Raw genomic sequence first — 18,086 nt, forward strand, 5'->3', positions numbered from 1 at the left:
TGGGCAAGACAGTGGGAGGGAGTTTCACACCAATAACTAATGTTATACCTGTTCGGTGAGTATTTAGAAGATTTCAGTCTCTCGGCCGGCCGTATAAATATGTATTTCATTGAACAATAGAAAGACTTCAGTTCCCTTCTTCTCGCCTACCAGGGAAGTGGTTTAAATATGTTGGGTAACTCACACACCTGGGTTGGGGTTAGGGTGGAGGAGCTGGTTGGGGGTGGGGGTCTGGGCAGCAGGTAGGATGTAGGACCAGGCTGGAGGCAGGGGGTCTGGGTGGGAGGTAGAGGGCTTGGGAAGGGAGCAGGGGATTGGGGTCCTCACCTGGCTCAGCCCCCGTTTTGCAGGGAGCAGAGCAGGAACAGCAGCACACAGAGCCTCCTCCTCCTTCCCCACCAGGCAGAGCCGGCCCAGAGTGCAGCAAGGGGGGATTTATGACCGGGGCCCTGGGCTGCAGACCTTAAAGCTCCATTCATAACCTGGCCTTGCTTCCCTCACAGTGGAGTGAGCTAGTGCTCATGCTCTAATGACAGCCATCACCTTGGGCTGGATCTAGGTAAGCCAGGGGTCAGAGCCAGCCCGTGGGCCATAGGTTCCCCATCCCTGGTTTACATGGTAGAGGTCAGTGCTTTGATACTGAAGATCATAACCCGTGTTGACAATCTATATGCAATTACCACACCCTACTGTGAAAGTGCAAATGAGAGGCACCATTGGCCGCACACAAATGCACCAGTAGAACCATTTGCTTTAGGCATGTGGTAGACTCTCCACTACTTGAAGTGTTCCAGTTGAGACAGGATGTCTTTCTAACAGATACGCTCCAGCGCCAACACACACGTATGGACTCAATGCAGAACTTACTGGGCAGAGTTCTCTGCCCTCTGTTATGCAGGAGTTAGAGGACCTAAGACCGGCCACACTGGATCAGACCAAAAGTCCACCTAGCCCAGTGTTCTGTCTTCTGACAGTGGCCAACACCAGGTGTCCCCCCAGAAGAATGAACAGAACAGGGGATCATCAAGGGAGCCCTCCTCTGTCACCTATTCCCAGCTTCTGACAGACAGAGGCCAGGGACACCATTCCTACCCATCCTGGCTAACAGCCATTGGTGGACCTAACCTCCAAGAATTTATCTAGATCTTTTTCGAACCCTGTTAAAGACCTGGTCTTCACAACCTCCTGTGGCGAGGAGTTCCACAAGCCTGCTGTGGACTGCATGAAGAAAAACTTGCTTTTGTTAATTTAAAACCTGTTACCCATTAATTCCAGTTGGTGACCCCTAGTTCTTATGTTATGGGAACCAGTAAAAAACTTTTCCTTATGTACGTCCTCTTCATCAGTCATGATTTTATAGAATTCTACCATGTCTCTTCAAGCCAGAAAATTATGAATCTCTGAAAAACTGGACCATATAAATGTGGCTCAACATTTAAAAATATTTGCTATAAACCAGATCCCAACAACCCGCAAAAGGAAGAGTTATTACAACTCACTCTAGCTCTGAGACGCTGTTACATTTCTTCAGCACAGCGCACAGCTTGCCCAGATCGCCGAAGAGAAAGTCACTGTCTGTCAGCCTAAGAAAGAAAGCAACCCCCAGCCCCAAATCATGAGATGAGTGCAAAAATCATGAGATTTGAAAAAAAAAATATTCTGGGGCTTTTTTCTTTGTGTTCCAGGGTTTGAGCCTTTCATTTATACTCAGTCACATCTTCTGGATTTTCTCTGCCAATAAGAGGATTAGAAATGTACTTTATTCAAGTGAGTGCGTAACCCACACTCCTGGTGTTTTGGTTCACTGTTTCATGTACTGGCACCTAGAGAATGAATCTCCTCTATAGCCTTAGCTGTGAGGCCTGAGGCTTTTAGCTGTAACTGTAGAGGTGCCTACACTAAGAAAAGGTGTTCTTCCTTGCCTGGGAGAGGCAGAAGGTTCTTGGCAGAAGTACCAGCTTTGGTCAACATACTGTTGACAAAACGCATTCTTTGTGCAAATGTTCCACCAGTTTTGTTGACAAAATCAGAGTTTCATTGGTAACACTTGCTATGTAGCTGGCAGACCCAGGTTCGAGTCTCCCTGTGGGCACTTACAAGTGAGGGGCTGTCTGGGGTTTGAGCTGGGTCTCTGAAGCTCAGGATGTGTTTCCTCAGCTTGAGAAACCATGTAACCCACACAGCTAAGTGTGGCTAACTGTCCCGTGTAGTGGTACAGAGACCAGTGTTTCTCAATCTTTTTCCATAAAGTACCTCCTTTTTCTTGAGAAACATGATCCTAAAATAATCTGAGATCTTGAAACAAGTGCCATTCAACTGTTCCTCATTCCTGTACCCTTTTCAGGAGTCACATTTGTTTTGCATAATGTCAAGTTATACTTCACTTAAAAACTACTCGCAAAAACGTGCAAAAATATCACAGCAGACTACTACTGAAAGCCTGCTGATTTTCTACCATCTTATGATCAAATAAATGAATTGGAATAGATATAGTGGGCTTACATTTACCATGAGGTATGTGAAGCAAAACAAGTCGCTGTCTGAATGAACTTTTCGATGGTCCTGACTTTATTAATGTTTTTATGTAGCCTGGTGTGAAATTAGGCAAATATCTGAATGAATTAACGTATCCCATGGAAGATCTTGGTGTACCCTGGCTGAGAAACAATGACCTAGACCACTAACACATAGAGAAAGAATGAGTCTCCTTTACGGCCAGTACTGAACAACTAGTGGCGTTTAGCTCAAACTGTAGAGGTGCCTGTACTAAGCTCTAGAGGTTACAGATTCAAGCCCACCTTTGGGTGGTTACAAAAGCTGGGATTCTCACATATCCAGGAGCTTGAGGAAACTCACTGGATTCATGATAAAATCATGGCAGTTAACAACCCTGGTGTCACCCAGAGTTTTAAACAGCATCTGAAACAGATGTTCTTGCAAAATCAATTGTTAAAATGAGTCTTGTGGGGGAACAATATTAAGGCAGAACCCCAAGAACTCAACTGAATTCCAGCTCAGGCCTTCTGAACATGGCCCTGAGTAGCAGCCCAGCGCTGACCAGTGGATGTGGCCTGGGCCAGGCAGTTGGAAGACTGAGGTGCACTTCTGAGCTGTGTGACCTGGACCAAATCATGTCACTGTTTTGTGCCTCACTCTTTCCATCTGTAAAATGGGATAATATACATAATGGGTGAGAAGTGCTATCTGGAGGCTGCGCGTTATCATCTGCTAAGAGATGAGGGCTGGCTGAAAGGCTCTTCTTTAGCATTATTTATTTGTATTACAGCCACGTATGGAGATCCCGACTGAAACCGCTTGTGTGAAGCCCATTGTTCTCAGAGCAGTGCACACACGTATTAAGAGATCCACACCAGCCCATGGAGCTTAACATTTACAAGACAAGGCAGACAAAGGGCAGGGGAATAAATGACAGATTATTATCCTCCTCTTAGAGACAGCGAGGCACAGACAAACTAAGTGACCTGGGGTATGTCAACATTACAGAGAAGAGTGACCCAGTCAGGTATGGTACTTGTGTAGGGTCAAGGTCAATCTTCCAGGGTTCAGCTTCACACACCTGGTAGGGATGAAACTAGCTGGGGATCTGTATTCAACACCCGTACTCCTCAATCTTGTGAGGAGTAAGGGAGGTCAACGGGAGAGGATGGGCAGGTAAGTCAATTGTAGATAAATCAATTCCAGCTACACAAGTGCCATATCTAGATTTACATATCTACAATCATCTTCAATGCATAGTGTAGGCCTGGCCTTGTTCAGGGTCACACAAGGACGCTGTGGCAGAGTAGAAATATGAACTCCGCTATCATGAATGTTACTTCAGCACTGCATCCATATGCCAAACCTATAGAATCCTAGAATCACAGGGCTGGAAAGGATGTCAGGAGGTCATCTAGTCCAGCCCCCTGCTTCAAGCAGGATCAACCCCAATTAAGTCATCCCAGCCATGATTATGTTAAGCCAGGACTTAAAAACCTCGAGAGATGGAGAATCCACCACCTCTCTAGGCGGTGCATTCCAGTGCTTCACCACGCTCCTGGTGAAGTAGTTTTTCCTAATATCTAACCTACACCTCTCCCTCTGTAACTTCAGACCATTGCTTCTTGTTCTGCCATCTGTCACCACTGACAAAGACAGGTTACTCACCGTAGTAACGGTGGTTCTTCGAGATGTGTCCCCGTGGGTGCTCCACATTAGGTGTCAGGCTCGCCCGGCGCCACAGATCGGATCTTCCAAGCAGTTTCTGCCGGACCGCGCATGCGCCGGCGCGCGCCGCTCCCTTGTGCGCTCCTGGCCACGTGCGCGATCCGGTCCCCGCCAGTTCCTTGACCAACCGCCTCGGATGCCCCTGCAAAACACTAAACAGAGATCCGGAGCGGGGAGGATGGGCGGGTAGTGGAGCACCCACGGGGACACATCTCGAAGAACCACCGTTACTACGGTGAGTAACCTGTCTTTCTTCTTCGAGTGTCCCCGTGGGTGCTCCACAATAGGTGACTACCCAGCAGTAACCCAAGAAAGGAGGTGGGTAATCGGATTATGTGCAGCTTGTCCCCGAGAGGACCGCTGCAGAGAGACGGGTATCCTCTTGGAATACCCTGTGAAGGGCGTAATGTTTGGCGAAGGTGTCGTAGGATGACCAGGTCGCCGCTCTGCAAATGTCTTTTAGCGCAACGCCCTTGAAAAAGGCTGTTGATGCCGCTACCGCCCTAGTGGAATGAGCCCTGGGCGTGGCCAGTAAAGGAGTCTTTTTGAGTTCGTAGCACATTTTTATGCAAGATACGATGTGCTTCGAGATTCTCTGCGAAGAGAGACCTTCTCCTTTTGATTTGGAAGCGATAGAGACTAGAAGTCTATCCGTTTTCCGGAAGGACTTGGTCCTGTCTATATAGAAAGCAAGCACCCTCCTCACGTCCAGGAGGTGTAGGCGCGCCTCTTTGTTAGAGTTATGAGGCTTTGGATAAAACGAGGGTAAAACGATAGGTTCGTTAATATGAAACTCAGAAGAAACTTTAGGAACAAAGGCTGGATGCAGCCGTATGGTTACCGCCTCCTTGGAAAAAACAGCGCAGGGTGGCGTTGCCATAACTGCCGCAAGCTCGCTCACCCTGCGAGCTGACGTGATTGAGAGAAGAAAGGTCGTCTTTATCGTAAGGAGGCGGAGGGAAACCGTGGCCAAAGGCTCAAACGGTGGTCCCATTTTCGCATTAAGCACCAGGTCCAAGTTCCACGAAGGTGGAAGCGGTTTCCGAGGTGGGTATAGGTTTACCAACCCTTTGAGGAACCTGGTAACCATGGGATGGGCGAACACCATGTGCCCTTCCTCTTCGTGTCTGAACGCCGAAATGGCGGCAAGGTGGACCTTCAACGAGGATAGTGAGAGTCCTTCTCTCTTGAGGTCCAGTAAATACTCTAATATCACAGGTATAGGCACCAAAAGGGGGGGCTAGCTGTTTGGTAGAACACCATGCCGTGAAGCGAGTCCATTTCTGCTTGTAGGTCTTCCTGGTGGAAGTCCTCCTGCTACTTTCTAGGACTTGCTGCACTTCCTCCGTACATGTGCTCTCTAGGGAGCTGAGCCATGGATTAACCACGCTTGTAGTCGCAGGCCTTGGGGGTGCGGATGCACTATGGACCCCTGGGCTTGCGTGAGCAGATCCGGCGCCACCGGAAGGGGCATCGGTGGCCGGTCCGACATGCGCAGGAGTAGGGGGAACCATTGCTGTCGATCCCACGTTGGGACTATCAGGATCATTCAGGCTCCTTCCCTCCTGGCTTTCTGCAACGCTTTGTGGATGAGCACTGTGGGAGGGAAAGCGTAAAGCAGGGGGCCCCTCCACGAGATCGCGAATGCGTCCCCCAGGGACCCCCGTCCCAGTCCTGCCCTGGAGCAGAATCATGGGCACTTCTTGTTGTGTTGAGTAGCAAACAGGTCTATCTGGGGAAAAACCCCATGCGTGAAAAATCGGTCGCAGCAGATTGGGACGGATCTGCCACTCGTGCGTGAGTGCGAAGTGCCTGCTCAACTGGTCTGCCTTCACATTGTGAGCGCCTGGGAAGTACGAGGCTTTCAAGGTTATATTGTTGGCGATGCAGCAGTTCCACAACCGGACTGCTTCCGCACATAAGGCACGGGACCAAGCTCCTCCTTGCCGATTTATATAAAACATGGTGGAGGTATTGTCTGTACTGATCCCGACTACTTTGCCTTGTATATGGTCTCGAAGTGTCTGCAGGCATTGAACACTGCTCTGAGCTCCAGTATATTTATGTGCAGTGACTGCTCCGTGGAGGACCACAGCCCTTGCGTCACCTCTTCGCCCATGTGTGCTCCCCACCCTATGAGGGAGGCATCTGTAGTAAGAAAAACCGATGTGCGGTTGGTGGAAGGGTACCCCTGTTAGCAGGTTCTTGGGGTTTACCCACCATTGCAGGGATTTGCGCACCTCTGCTGTGGGCGACACCACCCTGTGAATGGTGTGTGCTGCCAGTTTGTATACGCTCGCCAGCCGGTGCTGCATGCTGCGCATGTGTAACCTGGCGTTCTGTACTACGAACGTTGCCGCTGCCATGTGGCCCAGCAGCTGTAAGCATGTCAGAACCGGCACCGTAGGGCTGAAGGTGATGACCTGCACGAGGGAGCCGATGGCCCGAAAGCAAGTCTCTGGTAGATACACTCTCGCTGTAATAGAATTTATGCGTGCCCCTACGAACTCTATGTCCTGTGTGGGGTCTATCTTTGATTTTGTCAGATTGATAACCAGGCCGAGTGAAGAGAATGTGCCTGCTGTGACGCGTATCATGCGTAGTACCTCCTCCTTTGAGGCCCCTTTGAGTAGGCAGTCGTCCAGATACTGGAATATAAATACCCCCTGTCTGTGCAGGTAGGCTGACACCACTGCCAAGGTCTTGGTGAAGACTCTGGGGGCACAGGAGAGGCCAAACGGTAGGACCTTGTATTGAAAATGTTCTTTGCCTACCATGAAACCGGAGGAATCGTCGGTGAGCCGGATGGATAGTTATGTGAAAATACGCGTCTTGTAAGTCGAGGGCTGCGAACCAATCTCCATCGTCCAGTGCCGTAAGGATGGAGGCGATTGTGATCATCCGAAAGCGTTGCTTGCGCAGGTACCGGTTGAGGCCTCGAAGATCTAAGATGGGCCTCCAGCCTCCTGTCTTTTTCTCCGTGAGGAAGTACCTTGAGTAGAACCCTCTCCCTTGCAGTTGCTCCGGTGCTCTTTCCACTGCCCCTATGAGCATGAGATGGTCCACCTCCTGCTTCAGCCTCACTACGTGGGAGGCCTCCTGGAGGTGGGGCCTGGGTAGAGGTCGTGGCGGTGGGAGCGACTGGAAGGGGATGGCATACCCCGTGGCTATGATCTCCAGCACCCATTTGTCTGTGGTGATCCTTTGCCACTGGTTATAGAATGGTCGGAGGCGATGGTGGAATAACCGCTTCGGATGACCTTGTGCGATGGTAGTGATGGCGCAGCCCTGGATCTGTGTGTCAAACTTGTGGCCTTTGGCCCTGCCCCGAGGACGCACGGCTCTGTTGGGAACGTCGCCTGGGAGTTCTGTACTGCTGTGCTCTTGATGTCACCCTTGCTCGTAACCCCTGTGGTACTGGGGACGCTGTTGCTGGTACTGGTACCGTCTTTGTTGAGGGTAGTACTTTTTCTTTCTGTATGGAGGGGTGTAAATCCCCAGGGTCCTAAGTGTGGCTCCTGAATCTTTACTGGAATGAAGGACTGAGTCAGTTGATTCAGCAAACAGCTTCTGCGAGTCGAAGGGAAGATTGACTATCTTTGCCTGGTATACCCGAAGTCTGGAGCCAGGACTCCCTTCGCATCACCACTGCCGTAGCTGTGGAGCGTGCTGCTGTGTCCGCAACATCCAGGGCGATCTGAACTCCCATCCTCGATGCCGCGTAGCCTTCTTGCACGATGGCCTTGAGCACCGGTTTCTTGCCCTCTGGAAGTGAGTCCATGAGGGAGGTTAACCTAGTGTGGTTGTCGAAATTATGGTTCGCTAGATGCGCTGTGTAATTTGCCATTCGCAACAGTAGAGTGCAGGAGGAGTAGACCTTTCTGCCGAACAGCTCTAGCCTCTTGGCATCTTTGTCTGTTCCCCCGGGTTGCGACGACTCCACCACCAAGGAATTTGGTTGTGGGTGGCTGAACAGGTACTCCATGCCCTTCGCCAGCACGAAGTTTTGGTTTTTTTTTTAAATCCGCTCTCTTGTGGACAGGCGGAATAGTCGCAGGGGTCTGCCATATCATAGTGGCGGACTCCAAGATTGCTTCATCAAGCGGTATTGCTATTTTGAAGGGGGCCGGAGGTCTCAGATTTTGAGGAGCTTATGGTGTTTCTCTTGCACCTTTGCTGTCTGGATGCCTTGCGTGAAGGCCACCCTCTTAAAACAGCTCTTGGAACTGTTTGAGATCGTCCGGAGGATGGACGCCCCCCGGGGCCGTAGCCTTGTCCGGGGAGGAGAGCGAGGAACCACTGGGGTACGCCTCTCTGGACCCTTCCGGTTCCTGTTGGTGATGGTACATCCGCTCGCTGGAAGCTTGCAAGGGAAAAATCTCGGGGTTCCATAACCAGTTCCCCCTGAGATACTTGAGTCTCTGTCCCCATTCACGATTGCCCTCGGGGATACAGGACCGTCTGGGGATCTTTCCCTGGTAGATTGCCGGTGGTGTCTATGCCCCGCGTGATAGGGGCGACCATGGCAGCATGGGCACTGCTCTTGGGAAGGTGACCTAGACCACTCCCTTGGTGCATACCCTCTGCGTCCGGGGGAGCGAGATCGTCGAGAGACCTGGGACACTGGAGAGAGCGATTTTGGATAGTATTCCAGCGGCTCAAACCCCAGGAAGGGTGAAGGTGGTCCCAGCCAGGGCGAGGCTGGTTGTAAAAATGGAGATGGGGGCTCCAGGTAGGCTAGGGGGGACCCCTGCCTTCTAGTTGGAGTCTGCAGCATGAGCGTAGGGCTGAGAGAAAGCAACTCTGCAGCCCTGTCTGGAGAGGGGCTGCGGTGCCTTGTTTTGTGTGCAGCCTTCCCCCTCCCTTGAGGGGGTAGCTCTGCCCCCTGATGTGTAGGGGATCTCGGCCTCGTCCGCACCGCCGCCCTGCCTGCGGTGCGGGGCGGCTGTTTGATTATCGGAGGCTGAGCCGCCTCCACGTGGCTCTCGGTGCCGCCGCCGATCAGCTGTTGCTGCGGCTGGGGGCTGTGTGCTCCTCCCGTCCCGCTCGGTGTTGCTGCCGGCAGGGATCGGGCTGGGGAGACTTTCCTCCGTTTTTGCGCTGATGGGGTGAGGGAGGCAGCTTTCCTTTTATGGGCCCCGGAGGGTCCCTCCTGCTGCGGCCGCTCCGGCACGTCTGGCTGGAGGGCCTTGTCGAAGAGCAGCATTTCAAGCCGCATGTCCCTGTCCTTCCTTGCTCTGGCTGTTAATTTTGCACAGAAGGAGCATTTCTGCGTGACATGGGACTTCCCCAAGCACCTTATGCAGTGACTGTGCCCATCAGACGCTGGCATTGCCTCTCAGCAAGACTCACATTCCTTGAATCCTGAATAGGACATTGTTGGTGAGTCTTTCAGTTGTTAATGGGGTACTTAGCACTTTCTCTGTGCTGTTTTCCCCCTCTCCGATAGCCTGCCGCAGCAGGAGGGCTAATGGCCCTAGGCTCCTGGCCTCTGGTGCTCCGCTTGTTACTAGGACTGGACTGAATGCCGTCCCGCTTGTTGTTTCTTTTTTTTTTTTTTTTTTGAAAATAACAACTGGCTAACTTAACAGTAGCCTAAGAACTTGAAAACTTTAAAGAAAAACAGTTAAAACCATTGAATACGCTAACTTGGCCGTAGCCTAGTCGGATTCCATCTGCAGCCGATGGCGGTTAAGAGGAACTGGCGGGGACCGGATCGCGCACGTGGCCAGGAGCGCGCAAGGGAGCGGCGCGCACCGGCGCATGTGCGGTCTGGCAGAAACTGCTTGGAAGATCCAATCTGCGGCGCCGGGCGAGCCCGACACCTAATGTGGAGCACCCATGGGGACACTCCAAGAAGAACAGTTTCTCTCCATCCTCTTTAGAGCTCCCCATTTGGGAGTTGAAGGCTGCTATTAAATCACCCCTCAGCCTTCTCTTCTGTAAACTAAATAGGCCCAAATCTCTCAGCCTCTCCTCATGGGTCATGTGCTCCAGCCCCTTAATCATTTTTGTTGCCCTCCACTGAACCGTCTCCAGCACATCCACATCTTCTTTATACTGGGGGGCTCAAAACTGGACACAATATTTCAGATGTGGCCTCACCAGTACTGAATAGAGGGGAACAACCACTTATCTAGATCTGCTCAAAATGCTCCTCCTAATGCACCCTAATATGCAATTGGCCTTCTTAGCAACAAGGGCACACAGTTTACTCATACATTTGGGGGAGGGATAGCTCAGTGGTTTGAGCATTAGCCCACTAAACACAGGATTGTGAGTTCAGTCCTTGTGGAGGCCATTTAGGGATTGGGGAAAATAGATGCCAGAGATGGTGCTTGGCCCTGCCAAGAGGGCAGGGGACTGGACAAGATGACCTCCTGAGGTCCCTTCCAGTTCTAGGAGATGTGTGTGTAGTTTCATCCACTAGAACACCTAGGTCCTTTGTCCACTGTACTGCTGTTTAACCAGGCAGTCCCCAGCATATAACAGTGCTTGGGATTCTTCCATCCCAAGTGCAGGCCTCTATGCTTCTCCTTGTAGAATCTTTCCACCTCACAGCCTGCAAGAGATCTGAACCTGTACAAGTTTATAGCATTTGAATTAAGTTGGAGTTCATTCAGTACATGCCACAGAACAAGAGTAACTGACCAGCTCTGCAAATCAAGTTCCTACCACTGTCTAAAATACTAACCATAGGCTGGTTTGGCAAAAGAGACACCACTACTAGATGTCAGAGTGGGTACCTGCAGGGCTGCACAAGGACACACATCTTAGACATCTGAATAATACTTTGCACCCACACAAAGACAATAATGATACACAATGAGAACTGAGTTTTCTTTAAGTTGGAGAAGGTCCAGAGAAGATCAACAAGAATGATTAAAGGTCTAGAGAACAAGAGCGATGAGCGGAGGCTGAAAGACCTGGGCTTCTTTAGTTTGGAAAAGAGAAGACTGAGAGGGGACATAAAAGAGTGTTACAGGGAGGAGGGAGAAAAATTGTTCTCCTTGGCCTCTGAAGATAGGACAAGGAGCAATGGGCTCAAACTGCAGCAATGGAGGTTTAGGTTGGACATTAGGCAAAACTTCCTGTCAGGGTGGTTAAACGCTGGAATAAATTGACCAGGGAGGTTGTGGAATCTCCATCACTAGAGATATTGAAGAGCAGGTTAGATAGACACGTGTCAGGGATGGTCTGACAGTGCGTGGTCCTGTCGTGAGGGCAGGGGACTGGACTTGATGACTTCTCAAGGTCCCTTCCAGTTCTAATGTTCTATGATCTTCCTCAATGCTAGTCACCGTGTGCACTTGCGTCAGAAATGGTTTTCTCAGCAGCAGACACCAAAAATCTCCAAATGCCCATGGAAAGCAGCAAGCTACCTTATTTTTCTTGAGATCACAGACTTCTGGCTCTCATCTTCACCTGACGGCTCGCCACTAAGAGAGGCATCCCTGTAACAGTACACACATGGTTAGATCTGAACACGAGCTGCCCTCTGAAAAGACAAGGGGAACAGAAGAACTCTAGGATTCATACGAAGGTAAATACAAGGAGGAGTCAACTCCATGAGAAGTTAGCAGAAAAAGCAGGACAAATTATTGAAATATACATTGCTTTCCCTTGTTTGCAAAGCCACTGTGAATTTGCCATAATGATCTACATTGATGATCATTCATCTTAGCATAGTGTAGTATGCATGGGGGTTCTTGGTTATGCTATAGATATGTAAGACATTGTAATCAAAGTGTGGGTAAATTGAATAAGAGCATCCGGACAGGTTGGGGGTGCTAACAGAAACCATCAAGATAAGAGTGAGGCGGGCTACAGTTGTTTACAACTGCCAGGGTACAGAGTACACCCTAATGATCAACCAAATTAAATGTTCGGGTTCATTCCAACATGTAAATAACAGGAAACTATAAGGAATACATGGGGGGCTATGAACATTTCAGCCACGCTTCGACTTGAGATAACAAGAAGTCGTCCTGTGGCACCTTCTAGACTAACAGATATTTTGGAGCATAGGCTTTCATGGGGATTCCAGAGGAGGGTCTAAACATACAGGTTCATGAGAAGGAGGGAGTCCCAGTCAAGACGAAGGCCAGAGTTGACAAGGTCAGTTCAGTCAGGGAAGATGTGGCCCATTATCAGTAGCTAAAGTGGAGGTGTGAACTTCAAGAGAGGAAAAACTGCTTTGGGAATCGAGCAGCCACTCCCAGTCTCTCTTCAATCCTTGGTTGATGGTGTCAAATTTGCAAATGAATTGCAGCTCGGCACTCTCTCTTTGGAGTCTGTTTTTGAAGTTTTTTTGTTGCAGTTTCTCCTCTCTTGAGCTGAGTCTATACTAGCAAGTTCTTTCAAAAGATTTTTCCAAAGAAGGGGGCTCTTTCGAAAGATCCCATGGAGGTCTACACATACAAAGTGTTCTTTCGAAAGTAAATCAAAAGCACACGCCGCTCCTTTCGAAATCACTCTTCCTTTCCGATTTCAGAAAGAACGCCTTCTTTCCAAAGCAAATGTGTGTAGATGCTCCCCAGGGACCTTCTCTTGAAAGAGCAGTCCTCATAGCACCTCATTTTTTGATCCCTGGCCCATTCTGTCAAAAGAGCGTGGGGCTGTGTGGATGCTCTCTTGCGAAAGACCAGATCACCCATTTGATCCTCTTTTTTGTGTGTGGACACGCTCTTTCGAAAGAAGTTCTTTCAGAAGAGATCTTCTGGAAGGGTTTTATTCGAAAGATCTCTGTAGTGTAGACGTAGCCTTGGTGTTCACGCCTCCACATTAGCTGCTGCTAATAGGCCACATCCTCCCTGAGTGAACTGACCTTATCAGCTCTGGCCTTCCTCTTGACTGGGACTCCCTCCTTTTCATGAACCCGTATATTTAGACCCTCCTTTGGAACCCTCACTCATGTATCTGATGAAGCGGGTCTCTGCCCATGAAAGCTTACGCTCCAAAATATCTGTTAGTCTGCAAGGTGTCGCAGGACTTGTTGTTTTTGCAGATATGGACTAACACGGCTCCCCCTAAGGTACTTGATTTGTGATAATTAGTTCTGATATGCAGATGTACCTGGCAAATTCTTTATCTCCTATAAACGTGAGGATTGCAGTCTGATGACGAAGGCTGTGGAAGCAAGCGATGAAAAGTAGCGTTAGCATCAGTTCAGTCTCACTAATGCGTATTTTATTTCCTCTTGATACTATTGTGGAGCTTTTCAAAATGACACTCCACAGGACAATTAAAATGCTACTCAAGACAACCATGTCACACAGCTGTTCTTCAGTGTGACTACGCAACACCCATTGAACAGTTCGAGAATGCTATCAAGTAAAAGGTCCTGTTGAAATTCCTACATTTTCTCGACAGTAGGGAATTTTCATGAGAGTTCAAGGAAGGGTAATCAATGTACCCATGACAGCCCGAGAGCACGGGGTTTATGCATTGTGAAAAAGACACTGTGGCTCTCTGAAATCCGATTACTGCACCTGACGATCAGCCAAGTATTTTGGGGAGCTCAGTCTGAAAAAGTCAGAGGATTCTGCCGGGCTATTCCTGCTAAACTGTACAGCTTTTGGCTATGAGGGAATACTCAGCCTTACAGAAATGAGTGGTGGACGGTCATTTAATCAATGTCCTACCAATACAGGAATAGTCCCAGCCACTTATTTTTACCGTTTGTCAAACACAGTTTGTCAGGCCCTCAGACACTGTGCTCATTAGGGCAGTGGTTCCCAACCTGGGGTCCCCAAGAGTATTGCAGGGGGTCCATGAAAAATAAATAAAAATGATCATAGAAAATAGATTTGGCTTTGATAGGGGTCTGTGAACAGTTTGGGGGGATTTGGGGTCTGCTCATGGTTTGGGAAGGCAATTTTGGGGGCCGCGAATGCTTTGGGGGGAGTTTCGGAGTCCAGAAATGGTTTGGGGGTGTGACTGGAAGTCTGTACCAGTGAAAAGGTTGGGAACCACGTCAGCAAGGCCATTGACATACCAATCAATAAGTCAGATAGGATACAAGATAAATAAGTTGATCTATCAACTAACTGATTTCCTCATTTGCTCACCTGGCTTCAAGCTCCACCACATTCAAGCAGGTGTTCATGGTATTCAACAGGCAGAAAACTCCATCCATGGATATCCGGTTAGCACTGACGCTGACAAAGAAAACAACCAAAGAAGCCAATGATTGCCTACAGAAGAGCAAGTGTGGAATTAACAGACCCTGAAGGAAGCCAACAGAGGGGCAGAACCTCATGGAGGGGTGGAGGGTGCATTCAAACATTTAAAGGGTCAGCTGAAAATAGCTGGAGTCGGTATTCTTGGTGATAAAGTCTTTGATGCGAAATGGCTGTATCTTGAAAGGCTGAGCCTCGGCTTCTGAATGCAATGACAGAAGCATGGGAGCTACCCAAGATTTCAGAGGTTCCCCGGACCTTTGGCTGATCCTCATGTCCAGTGGTGGGCCACCCAAAGCCCACAGATCCCCTGGCTGCTCCCTGCCCCCATATACCTCATGAGCACCAGAGCCCCATACTTCCTTGTCTCTCTCCCATCCTCCCGGAGCTGCAACACCTTGAATCAGCTGTTCATGGCGTTCCAGTTCTGGGAGGGAGGGGGAGGAGGAGGGACGGAGGACCAATCAGGTGACTTGTGTGCTTTGAAAGTCCTGGGGCTCCAGTGCCTCAGTGTGCGAGCGATGGATGGTGGAGGGTGTGGAAACCCAGTGAGGTGAAGGAGGACCACTCAAGCCACCCAGTCACTGTTCTTGGTTGCCCATTCCCGCTCTGTACAGAGGTAGCTCTCACACCAGGAGAGCCTACACTGGCTTCGTCCTGACTCAACATATCACCCATACTCCTATGTGAGGTCTAGGATGGCTGGCCCCTCTTGTTGGAAGCCGGTCAGTGACTGGTACAATACCTGCAACTTCATCCCAGGGTAATTCAGAGGGCATAAGGCAATACTTACTTCAACTGCCGAGAAATACACATGTGGGGCAGCATCTCCGCAAACGCTCTGCAGCCTTCATCGCCCAGTTGGTTACCTGATAAACTGAGGGATTTCTCCATTAAAGAGGTTCATTCTGAGCAGTGTAAATGACACCAGAATCTGAGCCTCCTATTCCATGCTCCTCCTTTCGTTGTTTTCATTTCTTAGCCTCCTTTTCTCTCCTACACCTGATTACCCTCCTTTGCCCCCATAGAACTGTGTAAATGGACTTTTTTTTTTTTGTGGTTGACAGAGAATTCAGGATGAACCAAAACCAATTTTTTTTTTTAAATTTTCAGCAAATTGTAACGCTCAAAAGGAGGTTCTGGTCAGGTCAAGCGAAACATTTCAGTTTGACCACTCTAACAGATTTTTTTTTTAAAAAAACATTAAAATGAAAGGGAATTTTGAAACTTGAAGTCATTTCAAACCAGGAACTCAGAATGTTTTGCTCTGAAAACTTTGAAACCAAACATTTTGATTACAGTAGAACTCCGACTACGGGACACAAACCGGATTGACAGCTGGTCAGATAAGTTGAAATGTCATAATGTTAGGGAGGGTGGCTGCCGGCTGCCTAGGGCTGTCTTCTGCAGGGCGGGCTGCTAGCTGCCATGGGGCTGATGCCCTGGGGCCAGATACCAGCTGCCCAGGGCAGGCTGGCAGAGCAGGGCCAGTTGCAGCGGGTCTGCGGGGCCCTTTGTTTATCCAACATTGCATTTTTTCTGACTCCACCTCACTCCCCCAGCCCTGTACAACCCACTGGCTGGGCTGGGGGAGCAGGCCTGAGTCAGATAAAACAACATATTGGAGAGCTGGGGTGAACCTGCAGATTATTACCCTCTTCTAAACCGCCTAAACTCAGGGCTGTGAGTTCAATCCTTGAAGGGGCCATTTAGAGATCTGGGGCAAACAGATTTTCTTTTTTGTTTAAAATCTGTCAGGGATGGTGATAGGTCCTGCTGTGAGTGCAGGGGATTGGACTGGATGACCTCTCAAGTCAACCTCTATTATTTATATGTACAGAGAGAGATATATCTTTCTCGCAGAACTCCACATATACATAATCGGAGGTTGTATTGTATTTCACACTATTTTAAAGTTTGTTTTGTTAACCGAAACAATTTGGCAAAACCAGAACGAATTCCTGAAATATTTCACTGTCGCTGAACCTGAAGTTTTGCTCCAAAAACAGTTTCGGCCAAAAACCTTTGCCTTGCTCCAGATCCCTCATGGAGCAACCATGGTGCCAAGTCGGGGAGCTCTCTGCCCACCTCTCTGTGTGCTCCAAATCCAGTATGAATCGTGCAGTAGAACAGATGGGTGTGGAAAGCAAGCCCTGGACAAAACATACCAAGAGGTGGCTGCAGTCCTGCTGAGAGGTGGAAAATGCAGGGGAAGAAAGACTCTCTGACTTTAATCCAGTCAGTCAGTGGGAGAGCTGGTATTGGGATAGATCTAAATCTGTGGTGCTGAGCTGGCCTGGACGATCACTTTGCTATAGACATTTGATTTCCCCAAATGTCCTACTGCAAGTAGGTTACAATCAAATCTTTAGTGCCTGACCCTGCCTGGCACTAGCTGTGCAGAAACAAATATAAAGGTGGCAGGGGGAGGGAGCAGACAATGGCTGCTAGTTGTTCAAAAGAACCATCTCCAGAACATCTAGGGGTGCATCTACACAGCAAAGTTATTTTGAACTAACGGCTGTTATTTCAAATTAAAATTGCAAAGGTCTACACGATGCAACCGCTATTGCAAAAAAGTTTCAAAATGGCAGACAGCTTATTTCGAATTTGGCAAACCTCACTGTACGAGGAACAGCGTCAATTCCGAAGTAGATATTTCAGGATAGGGGCTGCGCAGGCAGGGAATAGGAGCTCTTTTGAAATAAGATATCCCAAAATAGCTTATTCTGAAATAATTCTGCTGTGCAGAAACGATATGTTGTATTAGAGCCCCTGGATGTAGTGCTTCCAGGAGCTCTAATCCAAAATAGACTCGACTGTGTGTAGACACGCTATTTCGAAATAAGTTTTGCTTATACCAGGGCTTCCCCCTAGCGTAGACGCGTTATTCGGGAATAGTTTATTTTGGAATGATAACTCTGGAATAAGCTATTCCGGGATAACCTTGCTGTGTAGACATACCCCTAGTTGAAGTGGGTGGGGCACATGGGTAGCGCAAGAGGCATACCTGCTCTAGATGCTCAAGAATCCCAGGACATGCGTCTCCTCAAAGATCTAGCAGATGTGTTTTAGTTCAAACAGAATTAACACAGGGAAGACCTAAAGCCTGAGTCATACACGGGGTCATCAGACCAGATGATCACAATGAATCCATCTGGTCTGACAACCTCTGACTCTCTCAATGTCTTCCAGCTAGAGCAGGTCTGCTCCCCAGGATCCCTGGCACAGGCCTTTGCCCCCACGACTTACACCATGGCCAACAATGCTATTTCACAACAGAAGTCTGGCGACCTTTCCGCAGAGCCGAAGGTGGGGTCTGAGCACCCAACTCCTGCTCACTCATATGCTTAATGTGAGCACAACTTTGCCCCCCCCCACATTAAGTTGAGGAATACACATTAAGTTAGGCTATGTCTACACTAGGCAGGTAATTCGATTGCAGATCGGCAATTCTAGCCATAGAAATTGCATAGCTAGAATCAACGTATCTGCAATTGACTTACCTGGCTGCCCTCAATGAAGGTTGATGGGAGAAGTTCCACCTCCCTTACGCCTTGGAAGAATGAAGAGTACAGGTGTTGACTGCTGACCCCTGATAGGTCAAGTTTGCACGTCCCCCATCAGGCGCACAAAAATCGAACCCCAGAAGATCGACCCTTAGTGATTTGACATATTTCT

General features: G+C 49.1%; 1 protein-coding gene across 1 annotated transcript in view; it reads right to left on the minus strand.

Moving 5' to 3' along the window:
• The window catches only part of NLRC5 (NLR family CARD domain containing 5), a 118,202-nt gene that overhangs the window by 53,852 nt on the left and 46,264 nt on the right, over positions 1–18,086 (minus strand). Inside the window, exons 14-18 of the mRNA XM_075009053.1 lie at positions 15,199–15,282; positions 14,295–14,384; positions 13,300–13,353; positions 11,607–11,678; positions 1,500–1,583 (exon numbers count right to left, since the gene is read on the minus strand). Coding sequence (XP_074865154.1) covers positions 1,500–1,583; positions 11,607–11,678; positions 13,300–13,353; positions 14,295–14,384; positions 15,199–15,282 — 384 coding nt within the window. The remainder of the gene's footprint in view (positions 1–1,499; positions 1,584–11,606; positions 11,679–13,299; positions 13,354–14,294; positions 14,385–15,198; positions 15,283–18,086) is intronic.

This window comes from Carettochelys insculpta, chromosome 14 (genome assembly GCF_033958435.1).
Source record: "Carettochelys insculpta isolate YL-2023 chromosome 14, ASM3395843v1, whole genome shotgun sequence".
NCBI lineage: Eukaryota > Metazoa > Chordata > Testudines > Carettochelyidae > Carettochelys > Carettochelys insculpta.